Source organism: Balaenoptera physalus, assembly GCF_965194825.1.
Source record: "Balaenoptera physalus genome assembly, chromosome: 3".
Taxonomy (NCBI): domain Eukaryota; kingdom Metazoa; phylum Chordata; class Mammalia; order Artiodactyla; family Balaenopteridae; genus Balaenoptera; species Balaenoptera physalus.
Window position 1 is genome coordinate 6,692,769 of NC_138890.1, and position 23,116 is coordinate 6,715,884.

The 23,116-nt window shown below is 39.3% G+C and overlaps 1 protein-coding gene across 5 annotated transcripts in view; it reads left to right on the forward strand.

Moving 5' to 3' along the window:
- The window catches only part of LOC309658351 (zinc finger protein 177-like), a 53,681-nt gene extending 35,403 nt beyond the window's left edge, over window positions 1–18,278 (forward strand). Inside the window, exons 1-6 of one of the 5 annotated variants that reach the window (XM_082456811.1) lie at window positions 10–406; window positions 12,544–12,627; window positions 13,220–13,346; window positions 13,950–14,033; window positions 15,042–15,178; window positions 15,654–18,278. In XM_082456811.1, the coding sequence (XP_082312937.1) occupies window positions 12,598–12,627; window positions 13,220–13,346; window positions 13,950–14,033; window positions 15,042–15,178; window positions 15,654–17,009 (1,734 nt within the window). In that variant the 5' untranslated portion in view covers window positions 10–406; window positions 12,544–12,597 and the 3' untranslated portion in view covers window positions 17,010–18,278. Of the gene's footprint in view, window positions 1–9; window positions 407–12,543; window positions 12,628–13,219; window positions 13,347–13,949; window positions 14,034–15,041; window positions 15,179–15,653 lie in introns of those variants that run through there. The other 4 variants (XM_082456814.1, XM_082456818.1, XM_082456813.1 and 1 more) reach the window with 4 other exon arrangements.
- Window positions 18,279–23,116: the final 4,838 nt, after the last annotated feature.

Genomic DNA, 23,116 nt, shown 5'->3' on the forward strand with positions numbered 1-23,116 from the left:
GCTGCTGGCCGGGTGCTTCTTGAGCCGTTTCCGGTTGGTCTGGTCCGGCTCAAGCCGGCGTCCGGTAGGCAGGCGCGTAGGATAGGGAAACAGTTGGAAGGAGGAATTAGAACGAGTTTGTCCCGGGCCACCCTGGGGTCTGCTTAGAGAGGCCTACGCTGCTCACTTCCGCCGCGGCCTCGAGGCCTCCCGGAACGGCCAGGTCCAGAGGCCGCTCCGGCGAAATATCGTAAGGGCGCTTCCGTGGGGTCGTTTAGGTTTCATCCTGTGCTCCCCTCTTCAAAAGCCTCCAAAGCAGCCTTCGTGATTTTTCTTCGAGAGGTAAAGAATTTTCGCCTTTAGGGTCCGTTGACTCCAGCCCCGTGTCCTCGAGTCCTCACGCACGCGGCGATTCCGACACATGCCGGTGAGCAGTGGGGGACAGGGCCTCCGTTTCCTTTTCTATGCAAAAAAAGAAGTTTCGTCTGAGAATTTGGCGTTATCTTTGCGCGTTCTTTATTCTTGGCGCATTACATTCAGGTAGAAATGTACTTTCATGGATGTCTATGGGGTGCGTTTTTTGTATAGAAATGTAAGTTTATATAGGCCACAGCTCTTTCTACAAAAGAGAAGCAAGGATGCTCCCTTATCTCTTCATCTGAACTTCCTAAACCTGTACCTCCCCACAAAACTTCAAAACATGGGATTCCAAGAAAAACGGATGGAGGCTTTTTTGCCCTATATCTAGGATAATTGAACTTCTGATTAACACGATGTTTGGTGTAAGTACTGTTTCCCCACATTTTTCGTTTGAAAAGTCGTAAACCTAAATAAAATGTGAAGCTTCGGTACAATTAATGTCCGTTGAAGTAGAGTCACCCATTTTGGACATTTTGCATGTTTGCTCTCTCTCTCTCTAGATAAATACATTTTTTTGGTGAGCTATTCGAGGGAGTAAGCTGAAAATAAATTGCAGCCATGTATTAATACTTGACATTTAAATACTTGGTAATGCATCTCCTAAAGATAAGGACATTGTGCTAATTAAACCACAGTACTATTATTTACCCCAAGAAAATTTAAAGTAATAGTGTCACCTTCTATCTACTCTGTGAAAACTAAAATCCTCCACATTGTTCTGAAATACACTTCTGAGTGTCTTTGGATCTGAGATGCAATCAGCGTTTATATACGGCAATTTTTTTGTGTCTTTTAGTCTCCTTTAACCTAGAGCGTTGGCTGTTATTTCTCCATTATATTGATTTTTTGAAAAGTAACACGTTTTAAAAAGTCACACGTTTTGAAGTTTTTTAAAGTTGAGATATAATTGACATATATTAGTTGCAAGTGTACAACATAATGATTCAATGTTTGTATATCTATTCCGAATTAAGTCTAGTTAACATCCATCGCCATCCATAGTTACAGATTTGTGTGTGTGTGTGATGAGAACTTTGAAGATCTACTCTCTAAGCAACTTTCAAATATACAATACAATATCATTACCCATAGTCACCATATTGTATATTGCATGTACTCAGGGCTTATTTATTTTATAACTAGAAGTTAGTACCTTTTGACCACCTTTACCCATTTATCCCATCCCACTCTCACCTCCTCTGGCAACCGTAGATCTGTCTATTCATGCATTCTAGTTTGTTTTTTTAAGGTTCTACATATAAGTGAGGTCATATGATCATATGGTATTTGTCTTTCTCTGTCTGACTTCATTTAGCATAGCGACCTCAAGGTCCATCCATGTTGTTGCAAACAGCAAGATTTCCTTCTTTTTTTATCCCATTGTGTGTGTGTGTGTGTGTTGGGTATGTATATGTGTGTGTGTGTGCATGCAAACACACTATGTTTTCTTTCTTTATTCATAGATTGACACTTAGGTTGCTTCCATGTCTTGGCTATTGTAAATAACATTGCATTGAACATGGAGGTACATATATCTTTTGAGTTAGTGTCTTTGTTTTCTTCACCTAAATACCCAGAAGTGAAATTGCTGTATCATATCATAGTTCTATTTTTAATTTTTTAAGGAACCTCCATACAGTTTTCCCTAGTGGCAGCCCCAATTTACATTCCCACCAGCAGTGCACAAGGGTTCCCTTTTCTCCACATCCTCACGAACACTTGTTATTTGTTGTCTTTTTGATAATAACCATTCTGAGAGATGTGCTGTCTCGTTGCATTGATTTGCATTTCCCTTAATAGTAACGTTGAGCACCTTTTCACATACCTTTTGGCCATCTATGTCTCGTCTTTGAAAAAACATCTATTCAGATCCTCTGCCATTTTTAAATTGCATTATTTGTTTTATCCTGTTGAGTTGTATGAGTTCATATATTTTGGATATTAACCCCTTAGCAGATACATGATTTGCAAAAATTTTCTCCCATTCTGTAGATTGTCTTTTCATTTTGTTGATGGTTTCCTTTGCCGTGCAGTAAGTTTTTTACTTTCACATAGTCCCACTTGTTTATTTTTGCTTTTGGTGCCTTTGTTTTTGCTTTTGCTATTTTTGCTTTTGTTATCAAATACAAAAAACCATCTCCAAGACCAATGCCAACGGGCTTACTGCTTATGTTCTGTTCTAGGAGTTTTATGGTTTTAGGTCTTACATTCAAGTTTTTAATCCATTTTGAGTTAATTTTTGTGTATGGTGTAAGAGAGTAGTCCAGTTTCATTCTTTTGCATGTGGCTGTCCAGTTTTCCCAACATTACATGTTGAAGAGACCATCCCTTTTCCATCATATATTCTTGGCTTTTTTGTCATAAATTAATTGTATTTGTGTGGTTTTGAATTTCTGGACTCTGTGTTCTGTTCCGTTGATCTCTGTGTCTGTTTCTGTGCCAGTGCCATACTGTTTTGATTACTATAGCTTTGTAATACAGTTTAAATTGGGCAGCATGATGCCTTAGCTTTGTTCTTTTTTCTCAAGATCACTTTGGCTATTCAGAGCCTTTTGTGGTTCCATACACATTTTAGGATTGTGTGTTCTATTTCTGTGAAAAACGCCATTGGAATTTTGGTAAGAATTGCATTGAATCTTTATATTGCTTTGGTACAGGGGACATTTTAACAATAATTCTTCCAATCCATGAGCCACAGAATATCTTTGCTTTTATTTTTGTCTTCTCCATTTCTTTCATCCACGTCTCATACCTTTCAGTGTACAGGTCTTTCACGTCCTTGGTTAAATTTATTCCTAGGTATTTTACTCTTTCTGATGCAATTGTAAATGGGATTGTTTTCTTAATTTCTCTTTCTAGTAGTTTGTTACTAGTGTATAGAAACCCAATTGATATTTTTTATAAGTTCTTGCTTCGTTTATTAGCATAATTTCTTGTTTTTTCAATTTAATTTAGTTTTTAATTTATATTGGAGTCTAGTTGATTTACAATGTTGTGTTAGTTTCAGGTGTACAGCAAAGTGAATCAGTTATACATATACATATATCCCCTCTTCTTTTAGATTCTTTTCTCATATAAGTTATTACATATTGAGTAGAGTTCCCTGTGCTCTACAGTAGGTCCTTGTTGATTATCTATTTTATATATAGTACTGTGTATATGTTGATCCCAAACTCCTAATTTATCCCCCTGCCACGCAGTTGATTTTTGTATATTGATTTCGCATACTACAACTTTACTGAATTCATTTATTAGTTCTAACAGATTTTGGTGGAGCCTTTTGGGTTGTCTATATATAATATCATGTCATCTGCAAAGAGTGACACTTTTACTTCTTCCTTTCTAATTTAGATGCCTTTTCTTTCTTTTTCTTGCCTAATCGCTCTGGCTGGACTTCCAATGCTATGTTGGATAAAAGTGGTGAGAATGGGTATCCCTGTCTTTTTCCTGACTTTAGAGGAGAAGCTTTCAGCTTTTCACTGTTGAATATGATGTTAGCTGTGGACTTGTGATATATGTCCTTATTATGGAGCAGCATTCCCTCCGTACCTGCTTTGTTGAGTTTTTAATCATGAATGGATATTAAATTTTGTCAAATGCTTTTTTCTGCCTCTGTTGAGATTATGATATGATTTTTGTCCCTTTTTTAACTTTTCTTTTTAACTTTTTAATTTTTTTTTTTTTTTGGTTGTACCAGGTCTTTGTTGCAGCAGGCAGGCTCCTTAGTTGCAGCACATGTGCTCCTTAGTTGCTGCATGTGTGCTTCTTAGTTGCGGCTCACTGGCTCCTTAGTTGTGGCATGTGAACTCTTAGTTGCGGCATGCATGTGAGATCTAGTTCCACGACCAGGGATCGAACCCATGTCCCCTGCATTGGAAGGCGGATTCTTAACCACTGCGCCACCAGGGAAGTCCCCAATTTTTGTCCTTCATTCTGTTAATGTGTATCATATTGATTGATTTGCAGATATGGAACCATCCCACATCTCTGGATATATCCCACTTCATCATGGTATATGATCCTCTTAATGTATTATTGATTTGGGTTTGCTAATATTTTGTTGAGGATTTTTGAATCTGTGTTCTTCAGGGATAGTGGCCTGTAATTTTCTTTTCTTGTAATGTTCTTGTCTGGTTAGAGTATAAGGATAACACTGGTCTTATATTTGGAAGTACTCCCTCCTTCCTGTTTTTTTGGAAGATTTTGAGAAGGATTGATATTCATTCCTCTTTAAATGTTTGATGGAATTCACCAGTGAAGCCTTATGATCCTGGACTTTGGTTTATTGGGAGGTTTTTTACTACTGATTAATCTCCTTACATGTAATCAGTCTGTTCAGATTTTCTGTCTCTTCCTGATTCACTCTTGGTAGGTTGTATGTTTCTAGGAATTTATCCATTTCTTAGGTTGTCCAGTTTTTTGGTGTACAGTTGTTCATAGCAATCTCTTATGATCCTTTGTATTTCTGTGGTATCAGTTGTAGTATCTTTTTCATATTTAATTTTGAGTCCTCTTTCTTTTTCTTGGTGAGTTAGCTAAAGGTTTGTCTTATTTTGTTTATCTTTTCAAACCTCTCAGTTTTATTGGTGTTTTCTATTTTATTTTTATTCTCTATTTCTTTGAGTTCCATTCTGACCTTTATTATTTCCTTCCTTCTACTACCTTTGGGCTTTGTTTGTCCTTCCTTTTCTAGTTTCTTGATGTGTAAAGTTAGCTTGTTTATTTGAGCATATTGATATTTCTGATTTTATTTTCATGGTGTGTTTAAATGTTTATTCTGTTTCTTGTATTTCTATCAACTGGTAATTGGATCCAGAACAACAGCTAGAACACACTTTGTCTGAAAAGGGACAGGGGACTTTCCCGGTGGTCCAGTGGTTAAGACTTGCACTTCCAATGCAAGGGGCACAGGTTCGATCCCTGGTGGGGGAACTAAGATTCCACATGCTGCAGGGCGTGACCAAAAAACAAAAAAAGAAAAGAAAAGGGACAGATAGGAAGTACTTTATGCTTTCCAGGCCACAAGGTCTCGAATTAGTCCATTCTACTTTTGTTGTGGGGAAGTAGCCATAGATCTCAGTAAACAAGTGTATATGGCTGTTTCTCCATAAAACTTTATTCACAAAAAAAGGCCTGTGAGTCATAGTTTGTCACTTACTTTTTGGTCTGCAGGCTTCAAAAGATCATTTACAAAATATATCATAGATGATGTTGTATATCTTAAGTTGTATTTCATCAGGAAGACTTAGATTTATATCATTCTTCTGTTAGTGATGCTACATTTGATTACTTAAGGTAATGATCACCAGAGACCTGTATTTTAAAGGTAAACTACTTTTCTTCTTGAATAAGAAAGTAATATGTAGGGTAATATTTTGACACTCAGAATATCTTGTTTTCTAAGAACCTTTACCAATTATTCTGGAATCTGTGATTTAGCACTACTAACAGTGATCCTCTGTGTATGTTGTTTCACGTTTGTAGAGGTGTATCTTCAGGACTAGATCTTAAGGTTGGGTTTCTAGGTCAAAGGGCCAAAACACGGTTAATTTTTCTGGGTATATAAGTCCCTTCCATAAATCTTGTGCCATTTGGTAGTTTCCAAATCAACATTAAAATAGGATTAAAATTATTCTGTAGAAACATAAGGAACACATTTTAGTTTTGACTTCAAGGCACTTGTTTTCAAAAATGATATCCAGGGAATTCCGTGGTGGTCCAGCGGTTAGGACTCCATGCTTCCATTGCTGGGGGCCTGGGTTCAATCCCTGGTCAAGGAAACCAAGATCCCACAAGCTGCGAGATGAGGGGAAAAAAAAAAAAAAAGTCGATATCCAGTCCACTTTCTTCCTAAGAGTACTCAGATACGTTTTCAGAAGTACAGTGTTTTGATTTGTATTGTGCACAGACATTTTATATGATTCCTATTTCATTTTGTGTTGTAGTTTTTTGTTTGTTTTACTTCAATTTGTGCATATCTATGCTGTAACATTTGTGTGGGGATTGGCAATTCTGACAGTCCACCTAATGAGCTAGGCTGTCTTCGAGAAATACGGAAACAATGGAGATCAAAATAAGGATAGTATTGCTTCTATGGGGTTTACAGTTTATTTAGGAAGACATTTTAAGTGATTGTTGGCAAGTTTGTTATCTGGACATAATAATGGCTTAATATGAGGGGAGAAGATATATTGGGAGGTGTTGATATTTAAGTTGAGAGTGAAAGCATGGATATGACTTAGCTAATCAGGTTGTTTAGCTAAGGTGAGGAGGTGTAGAATGAATGAGAACATTTCAGATGAAGGAACTTCATGAGCAAAATTCCAGAGAAGTTGCAAATTCAGTGTATTTCCTAAGGTGAAGAAAGTGGGTTGTCTGAAGCAGAGCAGAACCAGAGAGTGTTGGGAGGTATATTGGAGAGTGGGGGACAGGGCCAAGGGAATTACTTACTCTGAATTATATTCTAAGGCCATGGGAAACTTAGGAAATATTTTAATCAAAGGAGTAAGTTGAATCTACTTACAACTCCTAGTTTGAGAATGGTCTTCAGAAAGTGTGAGAGTGAATGCATGGAGTCAACCTAGAAGCTTATGATAAATAAGCTTTAAAACACGATGGTGGTAAATTACAATTGGATTATTATTATGGAAAAGGAAATAAATGAAATGATTTGAGAGTTTTATAGAAGGTAAAATTGAGAGAATTTTACTTGATGAAGTTATTCCTTCATCTGTTGATTTACTAGAGGATATATTATAGTCAGTGCTTGAGTGATTAAGACATAGTGAAGAAAACTGAATTCCTCACATTTGTTCACAGACTTCCAGATATAGTTTCCTAAAGATTAGATGGTAATGTTAACCTCTAACACCTTATGTATAAAATTAAAATGGGGAAGAGATAGAAATGAATCGTTAGTTTATATAAATAAACATATGCATTAAATAAATGCATGCATATAATAAGCAAAGAGAAAATGTGCAAAACTACTACGGTTCTTGTTTCTCTAATTGGTCTTGAGGTTGTGGTTGACATCCATGGGTTACTTCTTCAACAATCAGTTTCACATTTCCCTTGCCCTCAATGAGACCCTCACCTGGTCTGGGTTATGTACCTGGTGGAGTGACCCAAATGTTCATTCCCAGGCACACAACTGTAGTGTTAGCTGGGTCATCCATGGAAAAGGGAAGTCCATATTGTTGAGCCCACAGATAGGCTTCATCCCCATTAGCATGGCCATTTGGTTCATGGACCCATTGAGGAAACACTGTTTTGGCTGGGAAAAGTAATTGACATCTATGGACTGCATCATTTTGTCCACCTGATTATTAATAGTCTTATTTATAGTGGATTGCTCTTGGTGGACATTCATATAGGGCACAAATAACTTTACAGTCTATGTGCATTCAGAGACATCCTTTCATATACCTTTCCCCAGACTACTTTTCTTGTCATCAACCTTCCAATCTTGTTCCATTCACATCTTTGACTCTACAGTCAAATGATTGACAACTGTTTGTGAATCAATGTGTATCCATACATATGGCTGTTTTTCACTCCAGACCTAGCGACAGCCAAATATACTGCTTGAATTTCTGCCACTGGGAAGATTTTTAATTACTACTGCCTTTCAGGATCATCCCTTCAGTAAGAATATAGAGCTTCAGCTCTAAACTTCCAGGTGTAACTAGCTTACTATGCAGACCCATCTATAAACCAGGTTTTGTCTCAGCCAGCTGGGTGTAAGGAATACCACAGGAAGCCATAGACATGGACTGAGGAAGAGGAGGTAGTGCAACTGTACTCAGGTGTTGAAAGAGCCTTGGCAGCCTATCATACAATTTACTTGCACTCACTGGAACTGCCTGAGCTTAATCCCTTAGGAACTCCTAGGAGTTTACATGTTCACCAAACTCTTTTGATACACATTTGCAGAGTTGGGCTTATTTTGTATGTAAGCTGTTTTCTCCTACCTTATGTGGCATACTGTCTTGTCCCCTTGGATTTTGCACTAGTTGTGTGTCCAGAGGCAACGGCAGGTAATTGTGGTGGGTCTCAAGAATGAGCATTCCTTCCAAGGCATCTGCTGTAAGTGAGATTATCACACATTTGTCAAGCAGAGGAAGGCTAGTATCTTCAGAAACCTAAGAGCAAGCTACTTCCCTGATAAGGGAGGCTCAGAGTGTCTTGGGGGTTCAATATTGTGTCATCAGGGTCCCTGTAGATGTCCCCATTTCAAGTTTCCTGTCTCACTCTTCCCTGATCAGTGCCTCATTTTCACATGAAAAAGTACGTGAGACTGACTTTTAAGTATGGTTGAATACTTGAACTCTGCATTTGATTTTTAGCAATATCTTTCCCATGTGACCACATGAAATGAGTTTTTAACCTGTCATGGAATCTCTGGTTTCAGACTTTGACTTGAGATAGCAGATCTGAGCTTGTCATTGTCTGGGCAACTACACTCAAAAGAATCCATCTCTTACCACAACCATTATAATCACCGCTATTGTTGTACCGTTAAGTGTAGCATTCACCTGGTCTCCCAAGGCAAGAGCTGTACCATAATCATCATAGGTGATAGCTTGACAGTTGTAATTCTGTGAATGTCTTTCCCATTGGCAAGGCTTTTAGCTCTATGCTTGAGTCCAAAGGTTTGACCAAACATATCCCAAAATGTCATCTTTACTACTTTGTCTCCAGGGATCACCTATCTTCACTATTGTGTATAAGTCTGCATGAAATGAAGAGACAGAAATCATACTTTGATTTAAACAGGAAAAGTATAGTATAAAGTTGTAAAGAGAATTCTGTCATATATCCTAGAGTTCATGGAGAGTACCTAAGGAAGGCCAAACTTATAGTGGGGCCCTCTCCCCAAGATTGATTTCAGACCTTGTTAGAGAAGGTATCATGGCAACCCATTGAATGTGAGGAAATTTGCTAGGTTGCCAGGGCCAGAACTAGTTAACAGTCACTGGGCAAGGAGGAAGCTCCCCTGTGGAATGCAGGCAAGCCATGACTGGTATGTAGATGTGGAGAGGGAATTGGGGTGCCACTGCCAGTGCAGGACCTAGAGTACTAAGTGTCCATATAAGGAGGCTGTGGGAAACAAGTGACAGGTGTGCAGATAAGCCGACGCTGGTGTGAGTGCTTGAAAGAAGATGGTGTTCCTCCCACCCTTACATTCTTAGAGTAATCAAATATATTTCTGAAAACAGATATATGTTGTGTTATGAACAGTTATTTAGGTATAATCTAGGTGTACTTGAAGAGTGATGTGAAGGAGCTCCACTCTGTCAGTCACCAGTCAGTGGCTGCCTTTGGTGTGCCAGACACCGTGCCACTCTTTGTACTGGCAGACACTGGCATCCAAAACAGACACAGTGCTACCAATGATATGCCAGAAAAAGAAACTCTCCCCAAAAAAGCTGATCCTAATGTCAGACAACGTTGTCAAGAAGCATTACTACAGATACAGAGATCATGATAAACAGATCTGTTTCTCCAAAAATATAAAAAATCAAATGTGTATCCACTCAATAATATTGTTGCAAATATATAAAGCATTACTTCAAAGAAGTGGAAGAAGAAATAAACAATTTCAAAATTCTAGTGGGAGATTTTAATGTATTTTGCCCATAGTTTCACTAAACAGTACACGAAAAATCAGTTAGGACCTACATTTGAAAATGCTGTATTAACTGCCTAATATACATATATAGCATAATGTATCTAGTAACAATGAAATCAGAAAGTGCTTGTCTGAGCGCAAGAAGTAAGGAATGGATGGAAAGGGACAAGAAGGCTTTCCAGGGAAATAAATATGTTCTGTTTCTTGTTTAAGCTGGTGATTATACAAGTATATGCAGTTATCAAAATTCATCCATTAAATACTTAAGATCTGTGTATTTGATTAGACATTAATTATATCCAACTACAAAATAAACAGAAAAATAAAACATTTTAGCAGGTACCGCCTCACTAAACTTACTCAGCCTAAGGACTCCTGGTTTGAGACCCCTAGTAGTAAGTACAGTTACAAGGGAGTCTAGACACATGATTTTTTTTGACCTCATGTATGTATGGGTTTTAGTCTTCTCTACTGAAGAATAAGGACTGTGGGGACAGTGAGGATGAATATGGTTCATAGGTTCATAGGTAATAAACTGTGGAACTTTCATTGTCATCATTCGTATACCGTTTTGTAGACCAGCATTTGGCCTGGTGGTCTGTGTTTGGTATATTAAAGGTTATTGATATTTAACAAAAAGAAGTTAACTTTTAAATACAGAATGTTAAAAGACAAGAAACATGAAGAAAGTCTGTGGAAGAAGTAAATAAACATAAAAGCAAATTTTTCAGTTCCATAAAAAAGGAACTGAAAAATAATATGAAAAGGTGATTGTCTGAAAAGATTCATAAAATAGACAAATGTTGGGCTAAGTATGACAGGGCCTTGCTCCTTGTCCAAGGCAAGGAGAGAGTACAGACCTGTTTGATTTGAGTGTTTCCAAACGGAGACCCATGGAGGCTTCCCAGTACGTTTATGTATTCTGAATTCTTTTGTAAAAAGTTTGATAAATTTTTTTCTAATCTTTTTGGACCAAGTGTGGAAGACCTAATGATTTCCCCTTTCTTTCTTTATCTGGCCCAGGAACTAACAGAATATATGTGGGGTGTGTGTGTGTGTGCGCGTGTGTGTGTTTATTTTTTTTTACCTGCTTGATTGTTTTCCCATGTTACTAATGAATTGATATATCAATTATTAGTTTATTGTCCATCTTCCCTAATAAGAATGGTGGATATTTAATGCCTAGAATATTTTCTGTATATGTTACTGCTCTCAACTGATTGCCTAGCACAAAGTCACTGAAAGAAAGGAATAATCCAGTGATAAGAACTAAAGGAGGCCTAGAGCTTCAAACTTCTCCAACATCCATCAAGAGAAGCTCAAGGATGTTGACCGAATAGAATGTTTTATTTTTTCCCTTCGTAAGCCAAGCAGCAGCCTACACCAGTGCTTTTCCAATATAAATATAATGTATAGATCACGTATATAATGAAAATATTTTCAGTACCCACAATAAACAAAAATGAAGATTATTTATATGAATATATTTTACTTTATCCCATATATATTAAAATATTACTTAAACATTTAGTCAATTTAAAAATTGAGATATTTTACATTTTTTTCATTTGAAGGGTTTTAAATTTACTGGACACTAAACTTTTATCATATATACTTAATTTCTGCTTAGAGCATACATAATTTACAGTTGAAAGAGTAGATTCCAATATTCAAGTTGTTCCAAACATATAGGTAAGCTGTAAGCTCCTAATGAAATATCTGGTACATAATGTCCTCAATGAATAATAATTGATGTTACTGATATTTTTGTTGTAGAGCATACTCTTTTAGTAACTATGTTATCTACATAGAAAGAGCTAATTTATGATGTTGTGTGTGAGATAACTAATATTTGTTGATTAATGATTGATATGAAGCAGGACTCCAGGTAACCAGATCTCCAGGGGGATGGAGATGTTCCTGTCCATTTGTATTCATAAGCTGCCTGACATGATCTTGACATCAAAGAAAGGAATTTTCAGGCAAATTTCACCATCATTGCAACATGACAGCTATATGTCCCATGAGAAGTCCTTGTTAATGTCCTTTTTCAGAGACTCTACTTTAGGATCTGCCAGTCCTTTGGTCTAGGCCTGAGCAGTCATGCTTCTGGTTCATCTAGGAATTGCTGAAGGGAGCCAGATAATGCTGTTCTCTAACTCGGCTTTCTGGTATACGCATTTAGGTAGAGTTGCTGCATAATCTTATTTATGTATTTTATTGCCTTGACAAATGAAGAGTCACATTACTCAGGTCTTAAAGTTCCTTCCCTGTAAAATGAACCCATTACTCTTTTCCTGATGGGCAGCATGGCTCACCATCCCCTTTTCTGGCTCCAGGTGAGACAGGACTACTCTGGCATTTCACAGCAGTGATGTGTATATATGTGAGATTTCTTGAGTGTGCAAGGATGATTGGGAATTTCAAGCTAGAGTTGAATGACTTCCAGGCAGTGACTGTGGGAATTATGATCATCTCTGGGTACTCATGCCTTCTTTCTTTTCTCCTAGGTGTTCTAAGGACCCTTTCAGCTTCCTGAGGAAAAGATAGAGGCAGAAAGGATAATGGCTGAGTGTTTGAGAAGTTGTTCTCGGGTAAGAAGAAAGTCTCTCCTTCTAAAAAATGAGCTACTGTATCCACCAGATGGACACATTCTTTCTTGGTAGACCTGTGTCCAGAGCTTCTTAAAGAAATAAAGCCACTGCAGGACTCAGTCCCTGATGAATTCCCTCCCTAAGTGGAGGCTCATACTGGTGACACATTACCCTGAATAATCTCAGTATTTCAGTAATGATCTCCTAATCTTGCCTCTCATGATGGTGACTGCATATTTTTTGTTTTGCTTGGCGCTCTTACACAGTAAGGAAGATGACTGTGCAGTTCTCAAAGAATGTATTCATTCATCAGCGTTTACAAGTGCTTCCAGTTGGCTTAGGACTATGCTACAGGAGAGAAACAAAACACTTTAAGGCTCATTCTATTGAGATAAGTTCATGTATTACACGTTCCATTAGAGCTGTAGCTGAAGGATATCAATCATGAGTGAGTGTAGATAGAAGAGAACCTAGGACCAGTGTGTCCTGGGGGAGATGATGAGAGACCTTGAATCATGGGTCACCCGTCTCCAGTCCTTACCATTGGTGGAGGGCTTACTTTACTGAAGCTAGTATGTGTGTGATGGTTTAGGACTCAGTGACCTTTGCTGATGTAGCTGTGGACTTCACCCAGGAAGAGTGGACTTTACTGGACCCCTTTCAGAGAAACCTATACAGAGATGTGATGCTGGAGAACTACAAGAACCTGACCACAGCAGGTAAGGCTGCCATCATTCCTGTAGCCTCTTAGGGAACAGATATATGTGATGCACTTACTGTGTTGCAGCATGGGTGATGTTACATATGAATATAATGGAAACTAACAGACACTGTTCTTCACGTGAATGGGTTTTAATTCGGTTGGCATCTGAAAATGTGCTTCTAGGACTAGCATTATCACCATCGCTCTTAGAAATGTGCATTCTCAGACTCCACCTTTCACCTACTGAATGAAACTGTGGCATTGGGACCCAGTCATCTGTGTTGTGACAGACACTGGACTTGGTTTTCCTGGACACCAAAGTTTGACACTCATTGGTATATTGGTTTCTCCATGTGAATGAACATCTTTTTTTGCACTTACTTTGTTTCCTGTATCGAAAAAAGTCTTAAGCTTTGTAATTGTTTATATCAATCTGAATGTGGGCTTCAGGGACCAGAGAGAAACAGTCTTTGTGGAGAACAGAAGGAGGTGAATTTCCTGTTTTATCTTTTCTGAAATAGTTTTACCACAGTTTTAGACATATAGGAGCTGATTCAATGGACAGTTTCGTCTATTTTTCTGGAGCTTCTTTCATTAATTTATCTTTCCTCATAAACAGGGTATCAATCATTGAAACCCACTCTGATCTCTTGGTTGGAACAAGATGATTTGAGGACAGTGGAAAGAAGAGGAGTCCTCCAAGGTGAGTGATTCCTGATCAATGAAAATTTCAGTGTCTTTGGAATAATGATGAGGAAACTTGTTAAGATGTGCTTTCTCACAGAAGGCTGAGGTCACTGGTCTCTGATGTTTCAGGATATATTCAAGTTGTCATATGTACATACTTCACATTTACTCACAATTTCTTATGAGCTCATAAAATGGCTTGTTCTTTTTTTTTAATATAATTTTATTGGAGTATAGTTGATTTACAATGTTATGTTAGTTTCAGGTGTACAGCAAACTGATTCAGTTATATATATATATATATACACATATATATATATATATATTCTTTTTCAGATTCTTTTCTCATATAGGTTATTACAGAATACTTAGTAGAGTTCCCTGTGCTATACATTAGGTCGTTGTTATCTATCTTATATATAGTAGTGTGTGTATGTTAATCCCAAGCTCCCGATTTATCCCTCCCTCCCACATTTCCCCTTTGGTAAGCATAAGTTTGTTTTTGATATCTTTAAGTCTGTTTCTGTTTTGTAAATGAGTTCATTTGTATCATTTTTTAAAATTAGATTCCACATATGAGTGATATCATATGATATTTGTCTTTCTCTGTCTGACTTACTTCACTTAAGATGATAATCTCTGGGTCCATCCATGTAACTGCAAATGACATTATTTCATTCTTTTTTACAGCTGAGTAATATGCTATTGTACATATGTACCACATCTTCTTTATCTGAAATGGCTTGTTCTGTTTCTTTTTTTAACTTTATCATTTTGATGTAGGCTATTTTTCCAAACATTCCTCTTTTCCTTCACTGATAATATTCAGGTTTTTTTCCGCATCATATTTAATTTTCATAGAATTGTTTTTAATCAGGTACTGAATTTTGACTCTGCATTCCTATCATTGTTAAATATTTGGCATAGCCAAACTCCTCAAATCTAGTATGTATGTATTGATATTTTTAACATCTTTAATTTGGAAGCCAATACAAACGAGTATTATTATTTTTAACTCCTTCAGCCTCCTGTTTCTTTCTACAAACTCTTATATTTGTTATTCTTTTTTTATGGGAAATGCAACTTAAAACGAAAGGCTCAGCAATTCAGCAGGATAATCTTGGGGGAGAAACATCTGTTGAGATGGAAACAGTAACATTGGTAAGTTTAAAACATCATATTTCTCTTTTTCCACATTCAGAAAAGAAAGGGAATTTCATTTATAACATGAGCACAAGTGATAGATGTTTGCAATAGGTGGCAGTCACCCAGGGGAGAGCAATGTCTATGGTGAGATACTCTGAATAGGATGAATTTGGGGATATCCTAAACCTAGCTTGATACTTATTGCTTCAGAGTTCCCATAAGTCCTCATTTCCGCATATGTAACAGGACACTTGAGATTTTACAACAATCCATGAAGCTGTACAGGATTATTTGAAGGTTGGAGTAGATGGAACATCATTCTGGCAGAAGGATTCCATCATTCAACTTGAAATAAATCAACAGGGCAGAGGTGTATGAATGTAGAAGTGGTCATCTTCATCGTTGTAATGATGTTTCAAGTTTGAGATGAGTAGGATCAATTAATGAGTCTGAGCAATCTTTGCATCATCATTCATCTATCCATCCACAGGCAAGAATCCACAATGGATGGAAACTCTGTAATTGTGAGCAATATAGGAAAGACTTCAGTGAACACCTGAGCCTTAGGAAAGGCAGGAGAACTCAAAATGGAGGTAACACTTACGAGCGTAATGAGTATGGAAAAGGCTTCCTTACTCTGCAGAAGAAAACCTCTACGGTTGCGAAGCATTTTGTGTTTAATCACTGTGGGAAAGCCATCATCCTGACTCCAAATATTGTGAATGGGAAAACCAGTGTGGGAGAGAAAGCCTTGGAATGCAGTGATGGTGAGGAAGCTTGTGTGAATCAACCTTCTCTTCAGGCACAAGTAGTAACTCAGAATGGGGAAAAACGCTGTGAACAGAGGGAACATGGGAGAGCTTCTGTTCACTCCACAAGGCGTGGTATACCTCTACGAAATCACACCACAAAAAAAAGTTATGAATGTAAGGAGTGTGGGAAAGTCTACAAATATCATATATCCATTAAAATTCACATGGGAACCCACAATGGAGAGAAACCCTATAAATGTAAGGAATGTGGGAAAGCTTTCGTTATAGCTTATGAACTTAAGAGGCATATAAAATCTCATACTGGAGAAAAGCCCTTTATATGTAAGGAATGTGGGAAAGCCTTCATTAGAGCTGATCACCTTAGGAGCCATATAAAATCTCATACTGGAGAGAGGCCCTTTATATGTAAGGAATGTGGGAAAGCCTTCATTAGAGCTTATCACCTTAGGAGCCATATGAAATCTCATACTGGGGAAAAGCCCTTTATATGTAAGGAATGTGGGAAAGCCTTCATTAGAGCTGATCACCTTAGGAGCCATATAAAATCTCATACTGGAGAGAGGCCCTTTATATGTAAGGAATGTGGGAAAGCCTTCATTAGAGCTTATCACCTTAGGAGCCATATAAAATCTCATACTGGAGAGAGGCCCTTTATATATAAGGAAAGTGGAAAATCCTATTTTTATCCCTTATTCCTTAATGATCACATGCAAAATCATAGTGAAATAAAAGTGCATAAATGTAGGGAGTGTGGGAAAGCCTTCCTAACTTCCTATAGACTTAAAGAACATATAAAATCTCATAGTGAAGAGAGGCCTTTTCCATGTGAAAAATGTGGAAAATTCTTTAAAAGTTCTTCATATCTTAAGATTCACAATCGAATTCACACTGGAACAAAACCATATAAATGTACGGAATGTGGTAAAGCCTTCATGAGGCCTTTTGTACTTACTGAACATATGAAAACTCATGCTAGAAAGTTTTTATGTGAAGATTGTGGAAAATTTTTTGTTATATCTCAGTTTAGGGACCATAGAAAAATCTCACATTGGAGAGAGGCCCTTTCTATGTGATCAGTGTGGAAAATCCTTTAAACATTCCTTATACCTTCATCGTCACAAGACAATTCACTCTGGAATAAAACCTTACAAATGTGAGAAATGTGGGAGAGCCTTCACTTGGAAATCAGACCTTTCTAAACATGTCCAAACTCATGGTGGAGAGAAAGAAACCTGAGGATGTAAACAATGTGAGAAATCCTTCAGTTATTCCAATTCCTCAGGAAAAACTCACCCTCTAGCAAAATCCTGTAAATGAAGAATATGTGAGAAAGCCTTCAATTCTCTTAGTTCGTTTGTCTTGAAAGAAATCACTTTGTCTAACTGATGTCAGGTATGTGGGAAAGCCCTCAGTGGCCCTGATACACTTGACGTGAAAAGAGCACACTGGAGAGATGGTCTTCAAGCATAAGGAATGTGGGAAAGCCATCCATCTCACAACCCAGCCTGTTAGGACTCACAGTGAAGCCATACTATTAAGAAACATGGAAAGCACTTTACTGTTTGCTAGGGGAAATATATATTCCCTAAATATAGGAGATCTTGCAATGCAGAGGAACGCTACTGATATAAGATTTCTGGAAAACTGTACATCTCTTGAGTACTTTGATGATCACTTGTGATCTCACTGTGGAGAAGAATATTAGGAATGTGAGAAATATTGTTGAGTCATCATTTTTTCCCATTAGATTGTTGCTCATGCTTAATAAACATGGGGTGATTCACAGGCCAGAGAAACGGAGTGTAGTAAATATGGGAAATGCTACCCTGAGTCTGAAATCTTAGGGTTTCTGAGAAAGGATAGTGTTCCAGTTGGTCCCAAAGATCTATTTTGAACATTTGTCATTTGGCCGTGACCTTTCCTGGGCAGTGATACGTCTTCCCCTCATCATCAGGCCAGGCCAGTCTAGTTGCTACATTTTCCAGGTCACAACCTGGCCAAAAGTGGGCCTACAGGATTCACACTTAATCCTCTTTGGACCCCCTGGTTTTTCCTGTTGGATGGACCTGGTCTTATATTGTGAAGACAGGAACTGCTTGACTATGTATGAGGCTCACCAAGTCCATCTATATCAAGTCCCAATGGCCAAAGTGGAGGATATAGTACATCTCTGTAAATCTTGTAAAGATGGCCTTGTCCTCTCTCACACCTGATCCTTTCAGGGTCAGGGTCAAGCATGGGATGAGTGGAGAGGAAGTGAGATTTCATCTACTAATGTGAGACACCCTGATTTCCTGAGCTTTGTGGGAGAACCAACACCCCGACACCTGTGGAGGACATTCAACCTCAGGCCTTGCAGGAAGAGGGTGAGAGCAATGATTGTTCCTTTTCACCCCTATATTAAGCTCCACACCCATGCAAAACAATCATGTCATGTGTCTGGATCAAGCAACGTCTGCTGTAGGTGACATGTCCTCCCTCTGGGTTTGTCCTCCAATCCAAGTGCTTGAAAAGTGAAAAACTCATGTGACTGGCTGTTCCTGATAATGTGGGCTGCTTGATGCCGTGACTGGCAGTTCCTGAAGGTGGGCTTTTGGTTCAGACACAGACAAATGACTAGTACACCTATTATTCCTCTTAAAGATGGCTTTACGGAGGTTCATCTCTCCTCAGTTACTCCCCCATCTTTGTCACCACTGGGAATTACAGAAATTGAACAGGATCTGTCAGGATTTTTTATTGGCTCAATTCTACTAGCTGTCAGTAATGTCCTCAGTACAGGTGTACCAACCGCACCATTATTGCCACCAGAACTAGCCAGTCCCTTATTTATGTGCCACCAATGAACCCAGCTACTGCATTACCAGGTCTGATGCATTTACCAGCAGGTATGCCTAACCTCTGCACCCTCCCCAGTCTTAAGCTTCCTGCACCCCACATCATGCCAGGTGTCAGTTAGCCAGAACCCAGCTTCTGCCTTCCTAGGACTTTATCTAATAATAAAAACCTCATTTCAGCCTCTGATGAAAGATTACACAGTTCTCATGCTCGAGCAGCTTTGGGTTACATCATGTATAGCCAATCAGGGTACAGCTTTTTTTGTTTTGTTTTAAGTATTTATTTATTTATTTGGTCCTGCTGGGTCTCAGTTGCGGCAGGTGGGCTCCTTAGTTGTGGCATGCATCTGGGATCTAGTTCCCTGACCAGGGATTGAACCTGGGCTCCCTGCATTGTGGGCGTGGAGCCTTAACCACTGCACCACCAGGGAAGTCACCAGGGTGCAGCTTCTTGATGACACTTTCTTGAGGCTAATCAAACCATTGTAATGATAATCCAAATCAAGCTTAAAACAAAGCCTGGACTGGAATTAACCTCTGAACATTCATTTATACATATTTATATGTGGAGTAATGTGTCATGTTTGGTTCTTTTTTGTGTATGCATATTGCTATTTGGCCTATCTGTTGACCTCTTTAATTATTGGCAGTGACACTGAATTATCAGCAGGTTAGTCTTAACTCCCTTGAATGCAGTGTAATGGATTACATACTAGCCCTGGATGACATTCTGATTTTCTGAAATAAGACCTATATTTCCAGCAGAATTTGTTGCATTTGCCTGTGTCTGAGACCTCATGGGTCATGTTAGAGGTTTAAATGCAGGTTGGCCTTATTCTGCTGCTTGGATTCCTAGTGATAGTGTCATCAACAAGTGCTCACTGAGATCCATGAAGCAGATTTCGTCCCAACTCTTGTTCTTTAGTGGTTGACAAGGTGTCATTTTCATGTGAAAATTCTCCAAAAGCCAAGTTGATGTGTGAACCAGGAGCTTGCTGAAGATCCTCCTCCGTGCATCGCTCTTGCTTCTGCTGATCATGTTGTACATGTGAATACAAGGCTGTGATCCCTTTTTTTCTCAGAATTGAGAAATGCAGTGAGGGAAGTGGAAAGATGAGATCATCTCTCCCATTGAGACAACAAGCAGGCTTGGTTACTACTGCAAAGAAACTGAAATAAATTCCACAACCTCAGCATTCCTCTCCTGTAAGACAACCCAATGAAGTACAGACTCGACATGGGCCCTCTGTGTCACCCCTGAGAGACTCAGGGACAAAGGGACAAAGGGAACCAATACAAACAGGCTAACTTTCCTTGGAGGAAGGGAATAATCAAGTCACTGGTCCAACAGTTTTGGTGATGGAGACGTGGCTTCCTGGAAGAGGCAGAACAGTAGTGGCCAGGCTGGGTGGAAAGACAGAAAAGCATCTGGAATCCAGTAATGAAAGCTCTTCCCCAGACATTTGCCCATGTTTGGGGCAAGAAGAGGGAACAAGGATACCTGCTGTCCTACTTCTTAATGAGGCTCAACAGTAAGTGTATCAGTAGTTATATCGGTTTGCTTTTCCTTAATTTCTCAATCTTATACTACGCTTAATTTTTTTTTTAATTTTTAATTTTTTTTTGGCTCCATTGGGTGTTTGTTGCTGTGCTCAGGCTTCCTCTAGTTGCAGCAAGCGGGGGCTACTCTTCGTTGCTGTGCGTGGGCTTTTCATTGCAGTGGCTTCTCTTGTTGCAGAGCGTGGGCCTAGGCCCACGGGCTTCAGTAGTTGCAGCATGCAGGCCCTAGACTGCGCAGGCTTCAGTAGTTGTGGCACATGGGCTCAGTAGTTGTGGCTCGAGGGCTCTAGGGCACAGGCTCAGTAGTTGTGGCGCACGGGCTTAGTTGCTCCAGGGCATGTGGGATCTTCCCGGACCAGGGATCAAACCCATGTCGCCTGCATTGGCAGGTGGATTCTTAACCACTGTACCACCAGGGAAGTCCTATGCTTAATTTTTTAATGTCACTTTATACACAGACGTTATGTGGACTTTAAAAATACCTACGTTTTTGCTATCCAATCTTAAAATCCTTTTCTTTTACTTGGAGCATTTACTGTATAATATAATAAATTACTAATACATTTGGGTTTCTGTGTATCATCTTAGTTTTTCCATATTTATCTCATTTTCCATCTTTCTCTACATTGTCAGTGTATTTTCATGCAGATGATTTAACTGTCGATGATTGAAATTTATATGCTCCACTACTTTTCCTTTAGTTGCTACCCTGAAACCTTTTAAATTAACGTCTTTCATTGAAGTCTTTTTTTTTTTTTAATTCATTGAAGTCTTAATACCTTTTCCCTTGTACAAAGTGTACTGGGACTTGTGAATACCACAATGCCCATTGTCAACTCCTCAGCAACACACTGACCCAGAGACCCAGAAATCAGTCTGTAGTCAGAAGAGCCACAAAACAGGCCCAGGTGACAAAAAGAACCAAGTCCCCCCAGGGAAGTGGCAGAGCCGCCCCTGTCTCATGAGAGGTTATGTTTGACAGGGAATGGATAACCCCAGTGGGGAAGTGCTAAGTATCATCAGAAACAGTGAAATTAGTGCACTATCATGAGGTAAATTGACCACCACCATAAGGGGACACAGCTGTGGAGACTGACTGCATGATTGCCCCGCTGTGGCCAAACAGTAATGATGATGGGAATGGCTGTGACTGTTCCCCAGCTTTCCTGGGTACTTCATGTTGGCCTTTTCTATCCCAGACGACTTTGGAGCTGGCTGTCTGCCTCAGCCCCCAGTGGTGCCGTCCATTGGGTTTCCCATTGGCTTTGTCCCCTGGCCTTTCTGGGACCCTGCAGTCAATGCAGCTCTGGCCCTTTCTTCACTCTTTACCCAGACCTGCCACTCTCACAGGCAGCTGTCTTCCTGTCTCCTTCTCTCCCTCTGACTGCCCTGTCACTTGTCACATAAAGGGTGGCTTGTGGGTCCCTGGTGATGGGGACATTATATAAGACGTTATTGCCCCTGAGCAGTATGTCTTTCCACATAACAGCAGAAAGGCATCTCTTTAGTACAGGAGCTTTGAGGCGAGGAGTGGGGAAGATTATTCATCAGAGTGAAGGGCGGAGCAGGGTCAGCTTGTGTTCGTGCTCCATGAGGGGAGGAGAGATCTGCACCCTGAGCTTCTGAACCAGTTCACTTGTGACCCGTTGGAACACAGTGCCTTTCACCACTACGAATCACTTTCGTCAGTGGAATCAGTTTCATCATTCTTATCTCAATGTTAATGGAAAAGTTAAGGGACAGGTTGGGGATATCCTTCCGCCTGAATCTATCACGTCTTGTCTCTAGAGAAAAGCCCAGAGTTCTTGGTCACGGAACATGTTTAGACAGGTACACCGTTCAGCCCATGGTGACTCTGGGGGCACCAGGCCCCTGCGCTGGCCTGGAAGGCCATGTGGTGCCTCAGCAGCCAGGCAGATTGGAGCCCAAATATCTACAAGGGCAGCTCCAGGAGGTACTGGGCTCCCCTCAGCTGGGAATACAGAACACTCTATTGTGTGGGCTTCTTCCTTGAAGCACTTCTTGGTGGCTGATTTGTGTCAAATCCCACCTTCCCTCCCCAACCACCGGCTCTCAGTGATGTGTGTCCGATGCTCTCCCTGCATGACCCACTGCATTTGGCCTACCCTCTGGTGCCTGCCTGGGAACAGGGCTTTCCTGTTTCTGAATGGCTGAGGCAGCTGTGCTTGTGAGGCTACTGACCTCCCTGTGCCGGCCGCCTGCAGGAGTGACACTGCATGTGGGCATTTAAAAATACTGTTTTGTGTTACGTGTTTTGTTCAGTGGTTTAGTCTTTGAAATGCCAGCTAAACAGTTTGTTTTTTTATATTCACTTTTTTTACACTCTACATTTCTCCATTTGGGGTCTGAGTTTAGTAGTTTAAAAAAATACTAGCCTTTTTAAAATATCTGACTTTTGATTTGCAAATTGATTTAAAATGTCCATTTTAAATAAACAGCTGATATATATACATTTAATATTACTAAAGGAACCTGTAGCACTTTACTGTCCTTTTATGGGCAGGTTTTTATACAGCTGGGTCTCTAAGAGAGAGGCACTGCCAACCAAACTGGTTTAAAAATTTTTTCCCCCAGATCTATTACCTTTGGAGGATCCATTAAATACTACTACTAATCCTCTACTCACAGTTTTCTACTACTGTAAATACACATCAAGTAAAATTTACTGTCTTAACCATTTTAAGCATACAGTTCAGTGGCATTAAGTATACTCTTTTTTTAATTTTTTTATTTTTTGGCCGCCATGTGGCATACAGGATCTT